Raw genomic sequence first — 21324 nt, forward strand, 5'->3', positions numbered from 1 at the left:
ATTTGAATCCATGTCCTAGTCTCTGGGGTAGTAGCAGAAAAGAAGATCGCTCCATCCTTACATGATATCCCTTCACCTATTTAAAGACAGCTGTGATAGCACTTCAAGGAACATAAAGAAACACAATTTAAAACTTAAATGAGATCATGCTTTTACTTAAAGCTATGGCCTGAGTTACTGCTTCTGAACCTTTGTTATTTTTGTTGTATCCATATATCTGTATAGATAACTGTCCTGTGAGGTACACCTTTTACTTATTTGAGTAGAGTTTAGAAAGTTTTTCTATATGCGAATGCATATATGATGAATTTGTGTGTTTATATTTATGTATGATGATTTAAGAAATAGCCATTAAAATATTTCCACATCAGAAATACACAAATAGTAAATATTTGTCTTGGTTTAACTAGCACTTCATGACTGAAAGTGCATATGATTTATGCACATGTAAAATGATTGCATGGGATAGAAATTTGAAAATCATCAGAGTTTAATTTACTTTTGCTAGCCTCTTGGTAATTTAAACCAGACTTTAGCATCTGGTCTTCTCCAAAGTATGATCATCAGAACTGAAAGTCATCATGTTGATGAAGGTTGGTGCAAATTCTTGGTTGTGGGTAGAAGGAAATACTTGAATACTAAAACAATTATATGTCTTATTTTCTTATTTTCAGGCCAGCCAGAACGTTAACATTGCCAAAAAGGTAGGCATGTGCACTTTGCAATTACTTTGCACTATTGTTGTGTTACTATCCTGTTTCCCCTAAAATAAGACATCCCCAGAAAATAAGACCTAGTAGAAGTTTTGCTGAATTGCTAAATATAAGTAAGACCTAGCAAAGGTTTTGTTTGGAAGCATGCCCACCGAACAGAACACCAGAGCATGCAGGATCGATAAATGTATGTACAATTTGTACATGGAAATAATGGTAGTAACAAGAAATTCTTGATAGAATTCACAGTTTGTCTGGTTATGCTGGTTTGTGATGACAACTACTGTACAGTACATAATAAATGTTCATTTTTTTTGTTCAACAATAAATGTGAATTCTTCTTCATGGAAAAATAAGACATCCCCTGAAAATAAGACCTAGAGCATCTTTGGGAGAAAAAATTAATATAAGACACTGTCTTATTTTCAGGGAAACACGGTAGCCGCAAACATATGCCTAATGGTGAGGAAGAGAGAAGATGAGACTAAAAGAAGTTGTGAGGCAGGGAGATATTTTGATATTTTTCAAGAGAGAGAGTAGGAGTGTCCCTGATGATATCTGCCTTCTGACAGCTAAACCTTTATTGGGCCAATTGACTCCAATTCTAGTGTTTTCACCATCTACTTTAAAATTATTGAAATCCTCTGTAGTCATTTTTGGTCTCTTAATGCTTATCAGTAAACCTTCCTTTGCGCTTTTTCCTTGACTTTCTTCAGTAATCATTCAGGTCATTGCTGTTTTCTGGTAGCAGTATAGTGTCATCTGTGTGTCCTATATTGTTGATGTTTATTCCTCCAATTTTCATGCCTCTTTCCTGTGGGTTTAGTCCTGCTTTATATGTTCAGCATACGTGTTAAAGAGGGTTATAAAATACAGCCTTACCTGACCTCCTGGCCAATTGGAAACTATACAGTTTCTCCACATTCTGTCCTGATGATAATCAAATATTATGGCACACCCATTTTAAGTAATCTATAGGGTATTTTCTACACAATCGAAAACTTTTCCAGAATGCATAAAGCAATAACTTATTTTATTCTGAAATTCTTTGGTGTACTCCGTTATCCAACATATGTTTTTTTCTGGAACCCCTAGTGTCCTGTTTCTTGGAGATCAGAATGTACATTGATTGTTTCCATCTGTGAACCATTGTTTTGTTTTCCATATTTAGAACTGATTTTAGTTAGAACTAGAGTAGATTTTGTTTCTGTAGCTTGAAGCAGCTCTAGTAGTGTGCCATCCATTTCTGATGGCGATACTATGGAAGAATATTAATTTTTCCTCCAAGAATACTTCAGTTATGTCTTCATGCAAGCAAGAAGGGTTGCATTCTCATAGCCTGTACTGACCATGTTGTGGTCCTTGGATCTTTATTTTGTTGGCATTGTGATAACCAAAATAAATGGACATGATTTTGTGGCTTAACGCTGTTTACTTTTATGCTTGCTTCATAATGTTTAACTTTGCTAAGCTCTAAATGACATTTTCCTGTATTGTAACATAATTGCATTAAATCCCTTAAAACCTTCACAAATGAGCTGGAGCATAGCCCATCTCAAGTTCTAATATTGTAGAAAAATTATTTTTGGAATTAAATATGGAAACATCCTGACCAAACCAAAACATGAATTTAAAGCGAGAAATTTGAAAACCACTTCTTATTGCTTAGTCTTCAGTAATAATTATTTTAAATAGAACTTTTTTCTACACTGAAGGTGCCAGAATATATAAATTAAATGTAGAGCAGTTACAATTACTGGTTTACAACTTAAGAATTCTATTTTTGACCAAACCAGAAATAGTATATAGGGGGAAAAGGAACCAAACTGTACCTGGTTAGACATTCAGGCTAAATATTCATCAACAGAGATCAATGTTTTTGCATGACAGTTGATGAGGAACTGGTTGAAAAATAAGGCCTATGTGTTTGGGAGTATTAACTTCAAAAGGCTACAGAATTAGTGGTGCCTTACTTTGAATCTCCTGCTATAAGTATGAGATCCAATCGAATCCTATTTAAATAAAACAAAGATGATAGTAATCTTTTTAAACTTAATCCATGTACATTGAAAGCAGCAATTTAAAGCAACACTGTCTCTTGGCTTCTTTTTCTTTCTTGGAATTTATCACTTATTAACAGTGATTTTCTATTTTATTCTAGCTATGCAGCTTTGATAGCTGATTGGCCTGTGGTGGTTTTGGGCATGTGTACTGTGCTAATTGTGGTCTGTGCATTGGTTGGAATACTAGTCCCAGATCTTCCAGACTTCTCTGATCCATTATTGGTAAGTAAATATTATTATCCAGTGCTGTCAAACCATTGTGTTGGCATATGCTTTTTAAAATCTGCAATAATGGTTAAGAAGAGAACAGCGAGGAATTTTTAGATATTTTTTTACTGCTATCAAATGCAGATGTGCACAAACCTCAAATCTGAATATTTATGAACTTGGGTAGTTGAGTCCAGATGTTTTCAAATATGTGTGTTGCAGCAGCTGATCTTTTTATTCAATAACAAAAGCTAAAAAGATATCTCCCAGAAACATCTTAGAAAATTATTTTTGTTTTGAAGTTATTGCAGAGAGCAATCACAATAATAATCAGGTCAGTGGATTTGTTACAAGTTTGAGAAAAAAACAGTTGTAGGATGGTTCCACGGCCCTCAGCTGTGGCACAGCCCCCATCCAGGCAACAGGATGCCCACTTGTGCCATTCAGTGTTACCACCTTCATTGTCTTGATGTGGAAACTCAAGAAACAACGGAAATATTTCTCTTCTGGAATTCCCTCCCCAGGGAGATTAGGTTAGCACCTACCCTCGCTGTCTTCCGTAAGCAATTAAAAACATGGATGTTTGGTGGTGCTTTCAATTAGACAAGCCATTATAACCTGGCCCCTATTCATATTAAATCTGCCCTCCCACCTTACAGTTGTTTTTTTTTTATCTCAGGACATTTTCCCTACCTGTTGCCTACCCCATGTATTTCTACTTGATTTATATACAAGTTCTAACGTTAATGAGTTGTTAGTCACCCATCATGCCCTAGGATGGGACCTTCTAAAGGCTCACGGATGATTATTAATTACTTTTAATGTTTTTATAGTTATGCTGTTTTAACCATGGTATGTCTAATCTATTTTTAGTTGATACTTGTGTTTTAACTGTTTTTTTATGATGTAAATGTGACTGACTGGGCTTGTCCCCATGTAAGCCGCTCCGAGTCCCTTTGGGGAGATGGTGGCGGCATACAAAAATAAAGTTGTTGTTGTTGTTGTTGTTGTTGTTGTTAAACATACATTTGACACTGTTATTTGTTGAATGCACTATACCTTAAAGAGGAAGAAAAAGAATGATAATAGTCTTTCACCAAAGCGACTTCCAATACTTCCAACTAAAGTATACCCATGGAATCATTTATTGAAGGGTGAGCCCAAGCTTATATAAATCTATTTAATTTAATAAGTCCATAGGACTAAAAAATAGGATTCGGAAAATTGTGTTCGTTTTAGCCTATGTGTTTAATTAAGCATTTTGACAGACCTGAGATCATGCAGAACCACAGCACTGAAGGGCTTAGAATGCTAAGACATGCAGATAAAGAACAATTGACGAAACTATGGCCCGTTTTGCACACAATGATTTCCTGGTAACATTATTGCAGTAGGCTGCTTGTCATTGTTTTTTTCTCCACACTGCCACAAACAACTGATAGGGTGGTTTTACAGCATCATGAAGTCTAACCACATGACAGCAGCCAGTGCACATGTTGTGCCACCACAAGCATACAGAGCATTGAGTATAACACCTGCTGTGGGTATGGCTTTGATTGGGTTCATGCTGTGGCTTTTTCTTAGGGTGACAACTCACTTGTGGCTCATTTAAAATAGTTTCATTCATGGCAAAGCTTGATACAAGCAATATTGTAATATTGTGGTCTCTTGAGATATAGAATACTGAGCATCCAAATATTGGCAGAATGAAGAAAAAAGGATATTTTATTAACAACAGAGGTAGTCTTCCAACACAGACTATCAAAATAGATTACTTATAAAAATAATTATGATGTAGTGGGGAAGAACCAAGTGTTTGAATGATTTAGGCTAGAATTGCTGTAATGTCAATGGACATCAAATATGTCACTGTTCATGGCTAAATACACTATTAAAAACACGGGATAATTTGTAAGACATATTGCTCTAATTTTGTAAACATTACTTGAGAAATTTCAGATCATCCATCCAAACCAAGGGTGATGATGTGAAGTTGTGGGTCCCCACTGACCGATCCCAATTTTTACTTTAAAGGACTATATTGTCTATAGTGTGTGAAAAGGTGGAAAATTTTCCATGAGCCCTGCAACCCTTTTTAGCCCAGTTATATCTGTGTCTGCATATGCTATGGCAACAACTTTGCAAAAAAGATACTACAGAGGTAGGAATTGTTCTGCTTGTGGACTTTCCATAGACATCTGGTTGGCCACCATAGACCATACTGGCCTTTGGTCAAATCCAACAGGACTTTTCTAGCTTTCTTAGTTATATAGGTAAAGGTAAAGGTTTCCCCTGACGTTAAGTCCAGTCATGTCTGACTCTGGGGGTTGGTGCTCATCTGCATTTCTAAGCCGAAGAGCCGGCGTTGTCCGTAGACACCTCCAAGGTCATGTGGCCGGCATGACTGCATGGAGCGCCGTTAGTTATATAACCTCATTCCGTATTGAGTTTTTTCTCCTTAATGTGTACAGCAATTGCCTTGAGTTCTTACATAATTGTCCAATGTATTTTTCATGTATTTCTTTGTGTTTCATCTCTTCACTCCAGAAGGCAGAAAAGTGTTTGTAGAGCAAATGTTTTGTAGCAAAATTCATTCATTAGTTTTCATTCTTGTCTTTCTGTTAAATCAAAAGCTTACAGGCACTAAACAGTTTTCTAATGTTTTGCCTTAGGGTTTTGAGCCAAGAGGAACTGCTATAGGACAGAGGTTGGTGACGTGGAACAATATGGTGAAAAACACAGGCTACAAAGCAACTTTAGCAAACTATCCTTTTAAATATGCAGATGAACAAGCTAAGAGGTAAGGACTTCCAGGCACATTCTCTTTTTTATGGCACAGATTATTTGCATACTTTATAGCTGGGTGTATGAAATGAAATATGGGAATATTAAAAATGAACTGTTTTTCCTTCCATATAATAGAAATAGAATGCCACATTTTTAACATCTGGCTCATTTAACCAGCGTTAATAAAAAGTGACTTGCTAAAAATTTTTACAATGTAATAAAGCTATTTGATTATTTAAGTTCTTAAACCCTAAGAACTCATGTGGATAGAACATATTTTCTTGGAAAATATTTTCCCCCAGCTATATTGAATGAAGGTGTATCACCCATTTAGGATAACATCTGTCCTTTCTCTATTTGTGTTATTCTTTATCTGTTTAGTGGGCTATAAAGAGGAAAGGTCTCTGGAATATCAAGACTTCCTAGTTCTTAGTATTTTGATTTTACCTGCATATTCCCAGGGTTGCGTCCAAACTCTTTCTTGATATAGCCAGAGTTTCCATTACCCCTTCTCCTTTGTATTTTCCTCCTTTTGTGTGACGTCACAAAAATGCAAAATTTCTGAAATTCATTTCCATCCATTTACTTTGAGCCTTCTTTATTAATATTCATGAGTTATAGTCAAAATTCTAAAATTGTTAGCAGATTGCACTAGTTAAACATTAGGATCATTTTGCTTTGGTAGAAAAAATACCTTTCCATCATTTAATATCTGTTGAATCTATGTTCTGGAAAAAAAACCCTATGTGTTTTAGCAGCTGGTATCTTAGCCAGTTTTGAGATAATATAGACAAACAGAGAAGTAAAGACATTTCAGAAAAATTTGGGTAAATAAAAACTCACCTGAGAAATAGGAATTAAAAGTCCTTGGTAATTCTGGGATTTCCCTGGAAATACTTTGGGATGATGTAAACATTGTGTAGATCTCCAAAATAAACATGTTTGTACAGGAACAAAATCTGGAACTTCCAAATAATGTTTCTTGAAGGGTTCTGACAACTTGCAGCATTAAATGAATGATGGGGACTTTAGTTTAATTGATGGGACATTACTTAGTAGGATGTCCCTTTATCTTCCTTCCCACGGCAATCTCCCTTCCCAAGTTCCAAGTTCACATTCTCAGGTGGCTTCCAAGGATTTCCAATCCTTTTTTAGAAGATTTTGGAGTTTTGGCAAGCTAGAAGAAGGGAAAGGATTCAATTCTGCCAATTCTGTTCACAGATGGCCTGCATTGGTTCCAACCAAATGTAATGATAATTTGTTCCCCTGACTGAGTTGGTTTTTCAGTCATCTGCTTCATGAAAATGTTAGTTTTTCCTAAGAGCATTTTTATTTCTCTTTTTGTTTTTTGAAACACCCAGCAACTGCTAAAAGCGTGTAATTGGTTTAGATGCTACAGATTATATATTTTTTTCTTTTAGCCATCGAGATGACAGATGGTCAGACGACCACTATGAAAGAGAGAAAAGGGAAGCAGACTGGAATTTCCACAAAGACAGCTTTTTCTGTGACATTCCAAGTGAGTTAAGTAGTTTTGAGCATATTAAATGTTTTAGAAAATGCCCTCCAGTCTAAAATAAAACAGGTTTTGTGTGGAGGAATTTGAACTGATATTTTGTATGCTTTCTACCACACTTTTCAACTTTGGAGAAAAAGAAGAGTAAGCTATAAGTCATGCTACATTTGAATTACTTCTATTATAGTGTTTTCCTCGCACAAATAGGAAAAGAAAACACTGAAATGCCCTTTCTGCCCAATAATATATTTCCTGGTGGCAGATGTTTATTTCCTTATCCATTGAGGTTTGTGGTAGAAAAAGAATTAGAGATTGGAAACGTTTGGGTTTTGGGTTTTTTCCTCTTTCGGATTATAGCTTCCAGAACCCCGAACCAACATAGCCAAACTCCTAGAAATAAATGATATTTTATTCTAATAATTATTATTATTGGAGCCCCCTGTGGTGCAGTGGATTAAACCCTTGTGCTGGTAGGACTGCTGTGCAGTTCGGTGGTTCGAATTCTAGGAGGGTGGGTGAGCTCCTTCTGTCAGCTCCAGCTCCCCATGCAGGGACATGAGAGAAGCCTCCCACAGGATGGTAAAACATCAAACATCTGGGTGTTCCCTGGGCAATGTCCTTGCAGACTGCCAATCCTCTTACACCAGATGTGACTTGTAGTTTCTCAAGTCGGTCCTGACATGAAAAAAATATTATTATTATTATTATTATTATTATTATTATTAATATTATGAACGTGTTATGGGAGATTAATTAGATTCTAATGTTCTTGTCAGTTTTGTCCTTCAATGGAACAAGGAGGAAGATCTGTGGACCTCTTCCTGTTGCTTTCAGAATAAACCCTCCTTACATTCTTATCCATTCATGCCCAGTAGCACAAGAGGTCACTTTAACCACAGTATCAAAACTATAGTGATGTTTAACTGTCTTAATAGTTTAAAATAATTCACATAACCTATGCAATTTGTGAATACGTTCTTATTAGAAAGTGATTATACAGCAGGAAGCGTAACATAAGGAAACATGGAGAAAATCACCTTTAAGCTCCTACTAATTTCGTATGCATTCCTTTTCTTGGCAATAGGTTTCTGGATCCTAATAATGTTCAGTCGATAGACAGGGTTCACTGTAGCACTGGGAGATAAATTAAACTGAGAAATAAAGATTGGCTTAAGATACAGATGCACTGAAAGCACCATCTGATATTTCTCCTGGTATTGATGGTTACATTTTTCCTGACCTTCTGTAATAACTATTCCTTCATCACTCTGAAGTTTTGTGAATTTTTTTTATTTTCAGGCGATCGCTATTCAAGAGTTGTATTTACATCAGCTGATGGAGAGAATTTATGGAATTTACCAGCAATAAAATCAATGTGCAATATAGATAATTCGAGGGTAAGAAAAAATATTTAACTGTAATACAACAAACTATACATTTGACAATAGGGACTTTTTCCTTGGTAATTGTCCTGCCATTACTTTCTAGTTGCAGAATAAGCTATCAACAAGTAACCATTTAGGCATAATTAACCACTTTATTTAGTGATAACTGTTATTTGACATTTCTTCACAGTACCATCTGTTTCTTTTCTCCATCATTTCCTGTTCTGAAGACTTTGTTGGAGGCAGGGCAGGATTTGGTACAATTGCTTTTTCCTACCTTAGTTTTTCTGTCATCTCATCTCCTAAAACTAGTTCAGAAAGCTAGTTCTTTCCCCATTTTTACTTTCTCCTAAAACAATTTGTCAACATTATATTTGGAGAGATTGGGAGACAGTTGTCTGCTCTGTGATACCTAATAGAAGATAGATTGGCAATAGGGATCTCGGCCATGTGCTGATATATACAGTAACTTTTGTAAATACCAGATGAAAAAACCCCCATAATAATTCAATCCAGATCTTGGTATTCTGAGAAAGCAAATTTTGCTTCCTCTTCAGAGCACAAGGGGATGAAAGAAGACACTTTGGTCCTGACTGCTCTGATCGTGAGAGAATGTTTTCCATCACCAGGATGGTTGGGCCTTTTTTAAATTCCCCAAGGATCTAAAATGTAAAAAATAACAGGCAGCCGGGGGGATTTCATGAGTTTTTCTTGCATGTGTTAGAAGTTAGCATTGCGCAGAGTGGAGGCTGAAATCTGGTTTTAACTAATAGACCTTTACTGATGCAATGTCTGTGCTGAAGTGAAGTCCATATGTTCGCATTGAACATCTATGATGATGTGTGAGTTTGTCAAGTCTTTGAAACCACAGTGATTGACATGCTTTGACAGGTGTTGGTGCCCCAGAATTGGCAATCTCATAAAGCTATACAACAGGAGGTTTAGGCTGTTGTAATAGTGTTGGCAGAGCTGATGTGTCCAAGCCAATGCAAAGAGGCATGTAAGCTGGGAATGGGGGGAAGGGATGCATTCAATTTCATGGGTGATATATAGCACTATTCTGGGATGTGGGAAGGTAGGAAATAGAGGACCAAGATTCATAGTTCTTCCTCCGTCATAATCCATGCTGGCCTCTGGGCCCTCAATTCAATTCCCACTGCCATCTGAAGTAAACTCTCTGAATCAATGGAAATGAAATAAATGTTGACTTACCAATCCTCCACTGAGCCTATGTATACACTGTAGTTGGATCTAACAATTGGATTTAGGCCTAGGGATCAGTCAGGGCTGTAAGTTGAAGTAAACTATTTTCTGAGGTTCTTTTGGGGGGAGGATGTGGTAATTATATCTGCTTTGATTATTAAATGGCAGTGTAAAATTGTATCTGAAAAAAAACTGAGTTCTAAATGGTGAGTCTATTTTTTAAAAATGTTTTAAAATAGTTGCAGCTAAATCTATACTAAAAAGAGTAATAGAACTATCCTACAGAGATCACTGGCTTGGAACTAGGGAGAGTCTGTGGCAGAAAAACTGCCATAGTTGAGTCTTGTTAGTCCCATACTGGCCAAGGAGGAAGTGGGGGCACGTTGCTTTCCCCTTTTTTATTTTTAGTTAACTTGATATGTATAGATATAATTTAAAAATTCTTTCCTGTTGGTTCCTTTGCAATGAAAAGTCACTGTACCACCTCTATGACTGCCGTGCTTTTTGATTTCGGTGCTGAAGCAATGCTACTCAAAATGGTGGAACAGTGTTGATGTTTATCCGTTGGCTATGGTTCCCTGGAGAGTTTTAGGAAAGAAATGTCTACGACAGTGGTTCTCAACCTGTGGGTCCCCAGATGTTTTGGCCTATAATTCCCAGAAATCCTAACAGCTGGTAAACTGGGTGGAGTTTCTGGAAGTTGTAGGCCAAAACACCTGAGGACCCACAGGTAAAGAACCACTGGCCTATGGGCTTAAATATGGGACAGCCCTTGGCATAAGTGTGATGGGGTGGGGGGCTGCCTGTCCTTCTCATCAGATGTTTTAAGAAGTTTTACTAGAGAAAAAGAATGTGTTGGGCCTTGAGTCCATATCTCCTTTCTCTCCCCTTGACTACGTATGCATGTGTTACAGTTTTTAAACTCAGTTTTCTACAACCTAGCACTCAAGGTGCTTGTATAAGAATGGAAAAACAAATACTGTTAAAAACAACCCTAGACATAATATTAAAAGATGATTGAACAAATATTAAATGCAACCAAATTATGAACAAATGTAATAATTACATCATTAAAAAACCAGCCCCCCCTCCCCCATAACCCCTTGGTTTCAATGGCACTGGTCAACCAAGACTGAGAGCAGGGAAGATGAATTCCTCTATGACAAGGAGACCTCCAATGTGCCTCCTTGCCTCCGAGATGGGCCCTGTCTGTCTAGGATTTGCACACTACACTGTCTTCAACATATGGGGCAAATAAATGCGTGGCTTCACACATTTCCATTATTCCTTTTCTCATATGTAAAATAACACACCTGAATAGAGGTTTCTGTTCAAATGGATGCTCTCTCTGCAAGTAAGAACATCTGAGTTAGGAGGAAAGTCTCCTTGTAAAGGGCAAGCTGTAGGAATATCTTTCAGAAGCATCACTTTCCACACAATGAAAATGGAGCTAAACAGTCCCCTGATGACATGCTGAATAAAAATAAAGTTGTTGTTATTATTATTATTATTATTATTATTATTATTATTATTATTATTATTATTAAGTATGGTGAGTTACAACTGAGCCTTGTTTCCAAGAAGGGATCACTATATCTTCTAGACCTTGGAACTATGGCAACTATTGGTATGCACCTGAGTGATGTCTTTATATAGTATTTTCATAAAAGCCCTTTGGCAACTTTCAATTCATTTTCCTGAACTTTTTCCCAGGTCAGATATGTTTCTTGGAGCATTTTTGTGTCCCATAGCGCTCCACCCACTCACCTATACTAAAGGATTATTTTGTATTGCAAGAAAAAAAGAAAAAAGATCCCTCCCCATTTGAGGTCTCCTTTTATACCAGTGTTTCCTAACTGTGAGACCTAAAATAAGGTCCTCAAGACATGTGGAAAAATCAGCTCTAGATTATTAAATATGGTTTTCTGTGGGTGAGCAGATGGATGGCTATTGGATGTCATATGTTCTGTATCAGAAACTAGAGCTGATGTGGTCTAGCCAATGCAGTTTTCTGAATTGGCACCCCAAATAACCAAACCAAATCTAAAGTTGACCAAAAGCTGATTCCTAACCCTTTTGGTACTTATGTTGGAGAGTGGTCTCTGGTCAAGTGGTCCCTGGTAAAAAAAAAAAAAGGTTGGGAACCACCTGAGACTTCCACCAAGATTTGAAAAATACCAAAAAATAAAAACGGATTTTCAGCAACATTTTTTACGTTTATATTTACATTTGCAGTAGGGCTGTAATAATTTTTGATGCCAAAATTTGGCATCATTAATATTATCCTGTTTAAGGTTATTTTAACCTAAGCAACAACCTTGCAAGTTCTTTATTTTCAGGCAGTCCCTTCATCCTGAGTGTTTGGAGAACCATCAGTGCTACCTAAATATTAAGAGAAATGGATCCTATTTAGAAATATTTTCAGCCCTCAAAGCCCTGACATAGGTGTGATCACAATTCAGAGCCCAGAAGGCTATGAATCAACATTTGGTGCCCCTCATTCCTCACTTTTAGCAATTTCTAACTGAAATTTCTAGGCCAAAAATATAGTATGTGTGGACATACACGACCAGTAAAGAACCTCATAATTTTCACCCAAGGTCTAGTCTTGTGGAATGGTGGTATGGATGATGTTTTGCCATTTTAATAGTTTTCAAAGATCCATGGATGTACAGATAAAGATGTGAGGAATTATGCAGTATGCTACAAATGTTTGAACTGATGTTGCTTTACTCAACAGGGAGAAACCAGTGTCTTCTATGGTCTTGAATCTGCGTTAAAGTCGTCTTTCTTTTTTGGCAGCTACCCATATGGCTTTTCATTTCATTCTCTTTTTGCACTGAAGTCAATGCTGTTGACTTCTGTGGAACAAGATCCAACTTGCTTTGGTGTTTTGAAAATTAATATAAGGGTTTGTATGTCTTCCCCAGCCTTTTTCTGTCATTCTGTGTTTTAATGCAACTTTGATAATACAGCCCCAGCATGTCCACAACAGTAAAAAACATTACAAATGTATTTCCAGCTGTGGGCTGTTCAAACACGAATTGTCCTGGGCATTATGTATCAACTTTAACCATCTGGTTTATTTCTGATTAGGATTATATTTTATAAATGCTGCACATATGGCACCCTCATAATCTTAATGCCATATGCAGAGGGTCAGTGGGATCCAGCCCCTATTTTGTATTCTAAAACTTTAGGTCTTTTTCCTAACTCTGCCAAGTGCTTATACATTTTAATTCAAAAACATAAATCTCTTTCAGTTTCAAATATATATAAGCCTGTAATATCTTTGAAACTGAGAAAAAGAAAATCATCAAATACATTTTTGTCAAAAGAAGTAAACCGTAGTCCCAAAGCTTATGCTAGAAATTTCTTTTTCGCTGTTAAATCTTAACATTGCTACAGGTTTCCTTTTATATTTTTAATACATTTTTGATTGGGAAATCCTTTATAGAAATGTCATCCAACTGAGAGTCTGAAAATCCTTTCGGAAATATATGCATCCATGTATGACTATATACATTCAGCTTTAAAACTCTCATTTTCCTTGATAACATATCTTTGGTGAGAAGCTTAGTAATTTCAGTAAAATCCCTAGAAATGCAGTTTTGCTGCCATTACCAGTTTTCCCTTGAAACATACATCTGCAGCAACAGTGGGAGAGTTCCAGGAGTCAAAGTGACAGAATTGGAACTCGTACGGAAGCAGATCCAACTGTATTGTCACCATATTCGTTCCTCCTATCCAGTTCTGATGGCGACTATCTAAGGTTCCTTGCAGTAACAGGTGGACCTCAGGCTGAATTGTGGGGATTTTTCCCTCCTGAAAAGTTGAAGTGACTCTGCAAAGACATACAGTTAACCCTCTATATGTATGAATTTAACTTTTGCAGCTTAGGTTATTTATTAATTGGAATTTTTACAGATTTGATTAATAGGTTTTCTCTAGAAACCTCTAGGTCCTCAGTGGCAACTCTGTGGTCTGCTTCTGTCAGAAGTTGACTATGGGGTCATACTGGAGGACCTAGAGGGAAAAGATTTCTAGGAAACTCTAGGTCCTCCTAAGCAATTCCACGGTCAATGTTCAATGAAATTTGACAATAGAATTGCTCTGGAGGACCTAACTTTTTTTAGAGAGGTCTTTCCTGGTTTTAAAACTCACAATTTTCTCACTTTCATGGGGGTTCTGCATCCTTATCACCATCAAAATGGAGTGCCTTCTGTAGTTGCTAGTAATGAGAGCTTTCACTGAAACTGCTGGCATTGTTGGCTTGACCTTTTGCATTTGGACCCACTCGCTACTGGAGGGCAGTTCCCAATAAATTTTATGAAATCAAATTTAACCCTCAGGTTTAAGGAGGTTACCACCTGTGCCCAACCAGAGAGTTGCAGGTAGACATCTCTCTGTAGGGAAAGTCAAAAAATAATTGGAATTTCGACAGCACAAGTGTGCTAGGGTTATATATTGCCTACCCTGATTTACTGGGAGACTTTGGAGGAGATTGAAGACAAGGGAGCACATATTTTATGGTGTAAGGAAACAGGTTAGGCTCTCCCTCCACTTGCATTGTGTGCTTGATATACAGGTAGTCCCGAAGTTACAAACAAGATAGGTTCTGTAGATTTGTTCTCAAGTTGAATCTGTATGTAAGTCGAGACAGGAATATTCATGTGTAACTCCAGCCAAGTATACATATATTTTAGCTTTGGATAGCATAGGGAAAAGTCAACAAAACAAACCCCTGTGGTGTTTTGTTTTGCTGTCTGTGCCCGTATTCAGAAGATTTCAACTCATTTTCTGTCTCTCTGATAATCGAATTTTGGAAAAATTGGCATGTTTTGGAAACAAGGATTGGTGAGCAAGCTTTAGTGGAGATGTATTTTCTGCATAATAACTCTTTAAAGAATGAATTTCTCTTCAAGGGGTAGGGGTATATTTCTCTCACCTCCTGTTGTCTCATCCCCATTTGTAACTGAGTTGTTCATAAGTCGGATGTTTGTAACTTGCGGACTGCCTATACTTGCAATGGACTGGACTTCATTGCTAGACAAATCCACATGGAAAATGTATGAACATGAAAATGACTGAGAGGAAATTTCAGCCCGAACAGAGTGGTTTTTTTAGATGTTCCAAAGCAAGAGAAAAAATAATGTGACAATGCATACCTAACGTGCACAAACTGACCTTGGCAACGCCTTTTGATCAAAGAGCAAAATAGGCTCCAGCCCTCAAAGGTGCAAGCAATAATTCTAAAACCGTGTTTTTAAGAGGGGTTTTTGATAAGTTCCAGGCAAAGTCTTTCCTTCCAAGTTCTAGCAGCCAATTCATCTTTATCTTCAGAGAGAGTGACTTGTGTTGCAAATCTATCTGGCCTGTAACATGCCGAAGCATAGCAAATAAGGCTTATAGTTTCAACTAGAACTTGAATAAGTAAAGTGGACAACTATTTTTTTTCCTGCCCGCTTGCTGAGTGACCCAAAGGGCTTGCGTATTTTAACCTTCTTGATAAATCTGGACATGTGCCATGAAAAATAAAAGAGATGGCATTCCAGTGCTTCCTTTTATTTATTAGGTTGTTCATTCCCCCTCCCCCCCCCCCCCCAACACACACACACACATTCACATACACGAGTGTTTTATCTGGAAACAATCAAATGTGAATTACCCTGAGTTTTTTCTGGAATTTAAGGTCATTCTGGTTCTCAAATTGTTTGACCAAAGAGTGTATTGAATTTTTATGACAATAAGGGGAACTTCTAAATCCTGGGTTTTTTAAAAAAGAAAAAGAAAATCTCTTCTCTAAAACAAGTTGTTTTTTTTTTATTTGGGGGCTGATTTTCAGGTAACTTCTTTGTCCCAAAATGGGCAAAAATTGCCTTAAAATCCATCCTTTTTCTTCCCCTAACCCAGAAAATTCCCCAAAGCTTCCCCAAACACCGAAAAAGAAAAGCAAAGTCATATTAAAATGACGATTGCTGAAATTCACTGGTCTGACTTACTGGATGGATGGTGGGAGGTAGAATATCTAGTTTAGGAAAAGGAGATTTAAGGGTTGTCTATATAACATGGCTTTCCATGAATGATTGTGGGTTTGTGGTAGTTTCATTATACTTCAGCTTCAGTTTTCTTCCAAGTATTTCATTTAGAAACCACCTAAATGCTAAATATAGCCTATTAAGCTGACTGACTGTATTATTGCTTTTCTTTTCTCTTAAACTAAGGTAGTCAAGAGAACCTGCTGTCTTGACCTGAGAATTAGTTTGAATGTAAAAGAGTAAAACTTGTTTTTTATTTTGTCAAACTGCACATCAAACAACATAGCTACAGATCTGGTGAAACCTATCAGACTTAATTCCTAGGTTAAACTCCATGTAGGCTTACAGTTGTGTAAACGTGCCTTGCTCAGACTGTCTTTTCCTTTCTGCGCTTTACTGTGTATGAAAAATTATTTGCTCATCTGAAAACATCTTTTTCTTTAACTTCATATGAAAAATTATCTTAGGATTAGTTTATACAGTATTTGAAAACCACAAGACTAGCTATTTTTTAAAGAAATTATTGTAATCTGTTGAGCTGGGGAGGCAGGAAGGAACACCAATGGATTTATTTTCTAATCTCAGCCATACATGTTGACTTTTAAAATATGTTTCAAATATATCCACAGGCCATAAATGTAGTCTCTAGGGCATGTTATCCTTGCAATTGCATCTTATTAGCTCATCATTTGTACAACTTTTGAAAGAGCTATAGGCCAGCAATTGCTTCATTTTAAATTGCTTAAATAAGTGCAAGGGGGAAAGATAGCACTCAAAATGTGCACATTGAGAATACAAATACTGGTAACCATATCTGAGCTAGTCTAAAAATGTGTACCCACATCTGGGCAAACATAAAGTTGAATTAAATTTTAAGGGCAGTAGGAAGAACATTGTTTTGATGTCTTTTCTAGGCAATTGAAACATTCATTTTGGCTTCATACTTCTGCTTTATATTGTAACTCTGTATGTCTTTCTTTACACAGATACGATCTCATTTTCAGTTTGGTTATCTCTGCCAGAGGACCACAGATGCTTCATGTTGTCCCAGCTGGACTCTAGGGAACTATATTGCCATTCTGAACAACAGGTCATCCTGTCAAAAAATTGTAGAAAGAGATGTCTCTCATACTCTGAAGCTGCTCCGTACATGTGCCAAATACTACTACAATGGGACGCTTGGGCCAGACTGCTGGGATATGGCAGCCAGAAGGAAGGACCAACTCAAGTGTACAAACGTGCCTCGTAAATGTACAAAGTACAATGCTGTTTACCAGATTCTCCACTATCTAGTGGACAAAGATTTCCTAAGCCCAAAGCTCACAGACTATGTCTCACCAGCTTTAAAGTACAGCATGCTCTTTTCACCTACCGAAAAAGGGGAGAGCATGATGAATATCTACTTGGATAAGTTTGAGAACTGGAACTGTTCTGATGGGATCACCACCATCACAGGGATTGAGTTTGGAATCAAGCATAGCTTATTCCAAGATTACCTTTTAATGGATACTGTGTATCCTGGGATCGCCATTGTGATTGTTCTTTTTGTCATGTGTATATATACCAAGTCCATGTTTATCACACTCATGACCATGTTTGCAATAATTAGTTCATTGATTGTTTCTTACTTTCTTTACCGGGTAGTATTTAATTTTGAATTTTTCCCCTTTATGAACCTCACTGCACTGATTATTCTTGTTGGTATTGGGGCAGATGATGCTTTTGTCTTGTGTGATGTATGGAATTACACAAAATTTGATAAATCTCAAGCTGCAACGTCAGAAACAGTGGGCATCACCTTACAACATGCTGCCCTTTCCATGTTTGTCACCAGTTTCACCACCGCTGCTGCCTTTTATGCCAATTATGTCAGCAATATCACAGCAATCAGGTGTTTTGGTGTGTATGCTGGCACCGCCATATTGGTGAATTATGTTCTGATGGTAACGTGGTTACCTGCAGTTGTTGTGTTACACGAACGGTACCTGCTCAATATATTTAGTTGCTTCAGAAAGTTTCAGACAAGGGGCTACAGTAACAAAAGCTGCTGGACAGTGCTGTGCCAAATGTTCCACAAGGTTGTTTTTGCAGGCTCGGAAGCATCTAGGATATTTTTTGAAAAAGTATTGCCGTGTATTGTTATCAAGTTTCGTTATATTTGGTTAGTCTGGTTCTTGGCCTTAACTGTTGGGGGCGCTTATATAGTATGCGTTAATCCAAAGATGAAGCTTCCCTCTCTAGAGCTTTCAGAATTTCAAGTGTTCAGGTCATCTCATCCGTTTGAACGTTATGATGCAGAGTTTAGGAAACTTTTTATGTTTGAGCGTGTCCATCATGGAGAAGAGCTCCATATGCCCATCACTATCATCTGGGGGGTCTCTCCTGAAGATAATGGAGACCCCCTAAACCCTAAAAGTAAAGGGAAACTAAAATTAGACAGCTCCTTCAATATTGCAAGCCCAGATTCACAGCTGTGGATTTTGAAGTTTTGCCAGAAGCTGAGGAACCAGACTTTTTATTATCAAACAGAAGAACAAGACTTCACAAGCTGCTTTATTGAGACATTTAAGCAGTGGATGGAAAATCAGGACTGTGATGAGCCAGCTCTTTATCCCTGCTGCAGTCATTGGAGCTTCCCCTACAAACAGGAGATTTTTGAGTTATGCATCAAGAGGGCCATCATGGAGCTTGAAAGAAGTACAGGGTATCATTTAGACAGCAAAACCCCTGGGCCTCGTTTTGACATAAATGATACCATCAGAGCAGTGGTACTGGAATTCCAAAGCACCTACCTCTTCACCTTGGCATATGAGAAGATGCATCAGTTCTACAGAGAGGTGGATTCCTGGATTTCCCACGAGCTTAGTACTGCTCCTGTGGGGCTAAGCAGTGGCTGGTTTGTGAGTAATCTAGAGTTCTATGACCTTCAGGACAGTCTTTCTGATGGTACTTTAATTGCCATGGGTCTTTCAGTTGCTGTAGCATTCAGTGTAATGTTACTTACAACTTGGAATATCATAATAAGTCTTTATGCAATAGTCTCAATAGCAGGAACCATTTTTGTTACTGTAGGATCTCTGGTTCTTCTAGGTTGGGAACTAAACGTGCTGGAGTCTGTCACCATTTCTGTTGCTGTTGGATTATCTGTTGACTTTGCTGTCCATTATGGAGTTGCTTACCGCTTGGCTCCAGATCCTGACCGAGAAGGGAAAGTCATCTTCTCCTTAAGTCGCATGGGCTCAGCAATTGCAATGGCAGCCCTGACCACATTTGTAGCTGGAGCCATGATGATGCCTTCCACAGTTTTGGCATATACTCAGCTTGGCACCTTCATGATGCTTATAATGTGCATCAGCTGGGCCTTTGCAACTTTCTTCTTCCAGTGCATGTGCCGTTGCCTTGGCCCCCAAGGAACCTTTGGTCAGATTCCTCTGCCGAAAAGATTTCAGTGCAGTGCCTTTTCCCAGGCATTGTCAGGAAACAAAGATGGGGAGGAAAACAAATACCACTTGGACCCTAGAAGTAAAAAAACAGACAAGGAGTGTGAGCATGAGCATTACGAGCTGGAACCTTTAGCATGCCAGACCAATAACTGCATTGCCTCTGAGAAGAGAGCCTTTGAAGAAACACACATCTGCTCTGAGCTCTTCAATGGTAGGCTCACAAATGCCCATGCTCTTCCCCAGTTGGTGTATAGCGATGAAATGAACATGAATGCTAAAAGTGAATCCAGCCCAGCTGTGGTACCTTCTGGTGAGCAGGACCCCGCTTGCCAGCTGATGTGTCAAAACCCACAGTGCATTTGCTCCGACACATATAAAACCTTGGGTATGAAATGGAGTCCCCGTTCATGTCAGCAGTTAAATGAAAACTTATGCTTTCGCTGTTCTCTTTCATCTGGAAGCATGCAGATACAGAATAATTTGGTCCCTCTAAATGCCTTGCCTCGTTCTTCTGATGGCTACATCAACACTGTTCAGCATGTTCTCCAATGTAACTGTCTACAAGGCAGGTTAAAAAGGCCACCAGTTCAGAATTCACTCCCGAAAAACATTTTTCTTCATTCTGCACACCATTTTCAGTCCCACAGTCTTCCTAACACTGAAGAGAACTTGAGAACCCTTCCAAAAGAGACAGATTCTTCCCTACTTCCTTGCAGAAGTGCTGGTTCACTCATGAAACCTTGTGAAAAAGAGAACAACTTGTCTAAGAACCAAAAGGGGCTCTGTAATAGCTGCAGAGGCAAGCAGAATGGAAGAGTTGCAGAGGTAACTAGAAATGAAAACGGGATATCTGCATCTAAGCAAAACAGGCAAACTGAAAGAGAGGGCATCCAGGATGTACCGCAAAGTACTCCCAGCACTAAATGTAATCCGAATGAGATTAAGGGTATAGAAAGCAGTAGAGCATCAGAGGCTGGCTTTGAGTCTTGCCCTGAAAAATCACAGTATTGTAACAGAACCATAATGATCAAGTGCAATTCTGTTGAGTGTCATATGCCAAACACTGAAGCCCATGTGCCTGCTCTGTTAGCACACCCTGAACTTTCCAATGAAAGTTTGCTAATAAAAACACTATAATTAATCTTAAATTTGGTGTTTCTGTTATTCTTTTTGAAGAGGTCTCACAGATGATCATATATACAATAGTATACCAAAGTTCACGTTTGGGGATTTAAAATTTACTTTAAAAGAAAAGAGAATGTTTTGGTTAAGTTTTATTAACCTATTTCAAGTTGATTATACATTGTTCTCAGTAAAGTCAAATACTGCTTAATTCACATCTTCCTGTGCAGTTGCCAAAATCATTTTGGTTGTTATTCTTCACTAAGATGAAAAATAAAGCATTTCAAGTAGTCTGTCCCTGGGATTTTGGCAAGAGAAAATATATCTTGAGTTATTCTGTTTTACTGCCTTATGTTGCTATTCTGTAACTATTATATTACCTACTATTATATTATCACTCATTTAATTACTTAGGATCAGCAAAAACCTATCTCTGATGGATCACAGAGGGTAAAAAAGAAGAAACTCAGATTTTAAAAATCACAGCTAAAATGGTTCTTTATGAACTTGTCCCTTTCACTCCCTACGCTGCTTGTTCTTCATAAATTGTTTTAGGTATAATTCAGTGATAGTATATGGACTTAGTTGGAGGGTGATGTAGTCCAACAAGAAGTTATGAAAGAGGAGTCCCTTGCTTCATCTCCCAACAGGGGTCTCAAACATTTTAAGCAGAGGGCTGGTTCATGGTCCCCCAGACCCGGGGGGGGGGGGCAGACTATAGTTTGAGGGGGGAAATGAACAAATTCCTATGCACACTGCACATATCTTATTTGTTGAGTGCAAAAAAAACCATGAAATAACAATATATTTAAAATGAAGAACATAAACTTTACGGTATTTCAATGGA

The 21324-nt window shown here is 37.8% G+C and overlaps 1 protein-coding gene across 4 annotated transcripts in view; it reads left to right on the forward strand.

Annotated features, from left to right (window-relative positions):
• The window catches only part of disp1 (dispatched RND transporter family member 1), a 104769-nt gene extending 84266 nt beyond the window's left edge, over window positions 1-20503 (forward strand). For all 4 annotated transcript variants that reach the window (XM_008125875.3, XM_062972453.1, XM_003215998.4 and 1 more), the window contains exons 3-8: window positions 675-704; window positions 2875-2998; window positions 5656-5783; window positions 7192-7289; window positions 8586-8683; window positions 16899-20503. In XM_008125875.3, the coding sequence (XP_008124082.2) occupies window positions 675-704; window positions 2875-2998; window positions 5656-5783; window positions 7192-7289; window positions 8586-8683; window positions 16899-20492 (4072 nt within the window). In that variant the 3' untranslated portion in view covers window positions 20493-20503. The remainder of the gene's footprint in view (window positions 1-674; window positions 705-2874; window positions 2999-5655; window positions 5784-7191; window positions 7290-8585; window positions 8684-16898) is intronic.
• Window positions 20504-21324: the final 821 nt, after the last annotated feature.

Source organism: Anolis carolinensis, chromosome 1 (genome assembly GCF_035594765.1).
Source record: "Anolis carolinensis isolate JA03-04 chromosome 1, rAnoCar3.1.pri, whole genome shotgun sequence".
Classification (NCBI taxonomy): Eukaryota; Metazoa; Chordata; class Lepidosauria; order Squamata; family Dactyloidae; genus Anolis; species Anolis carolinensis.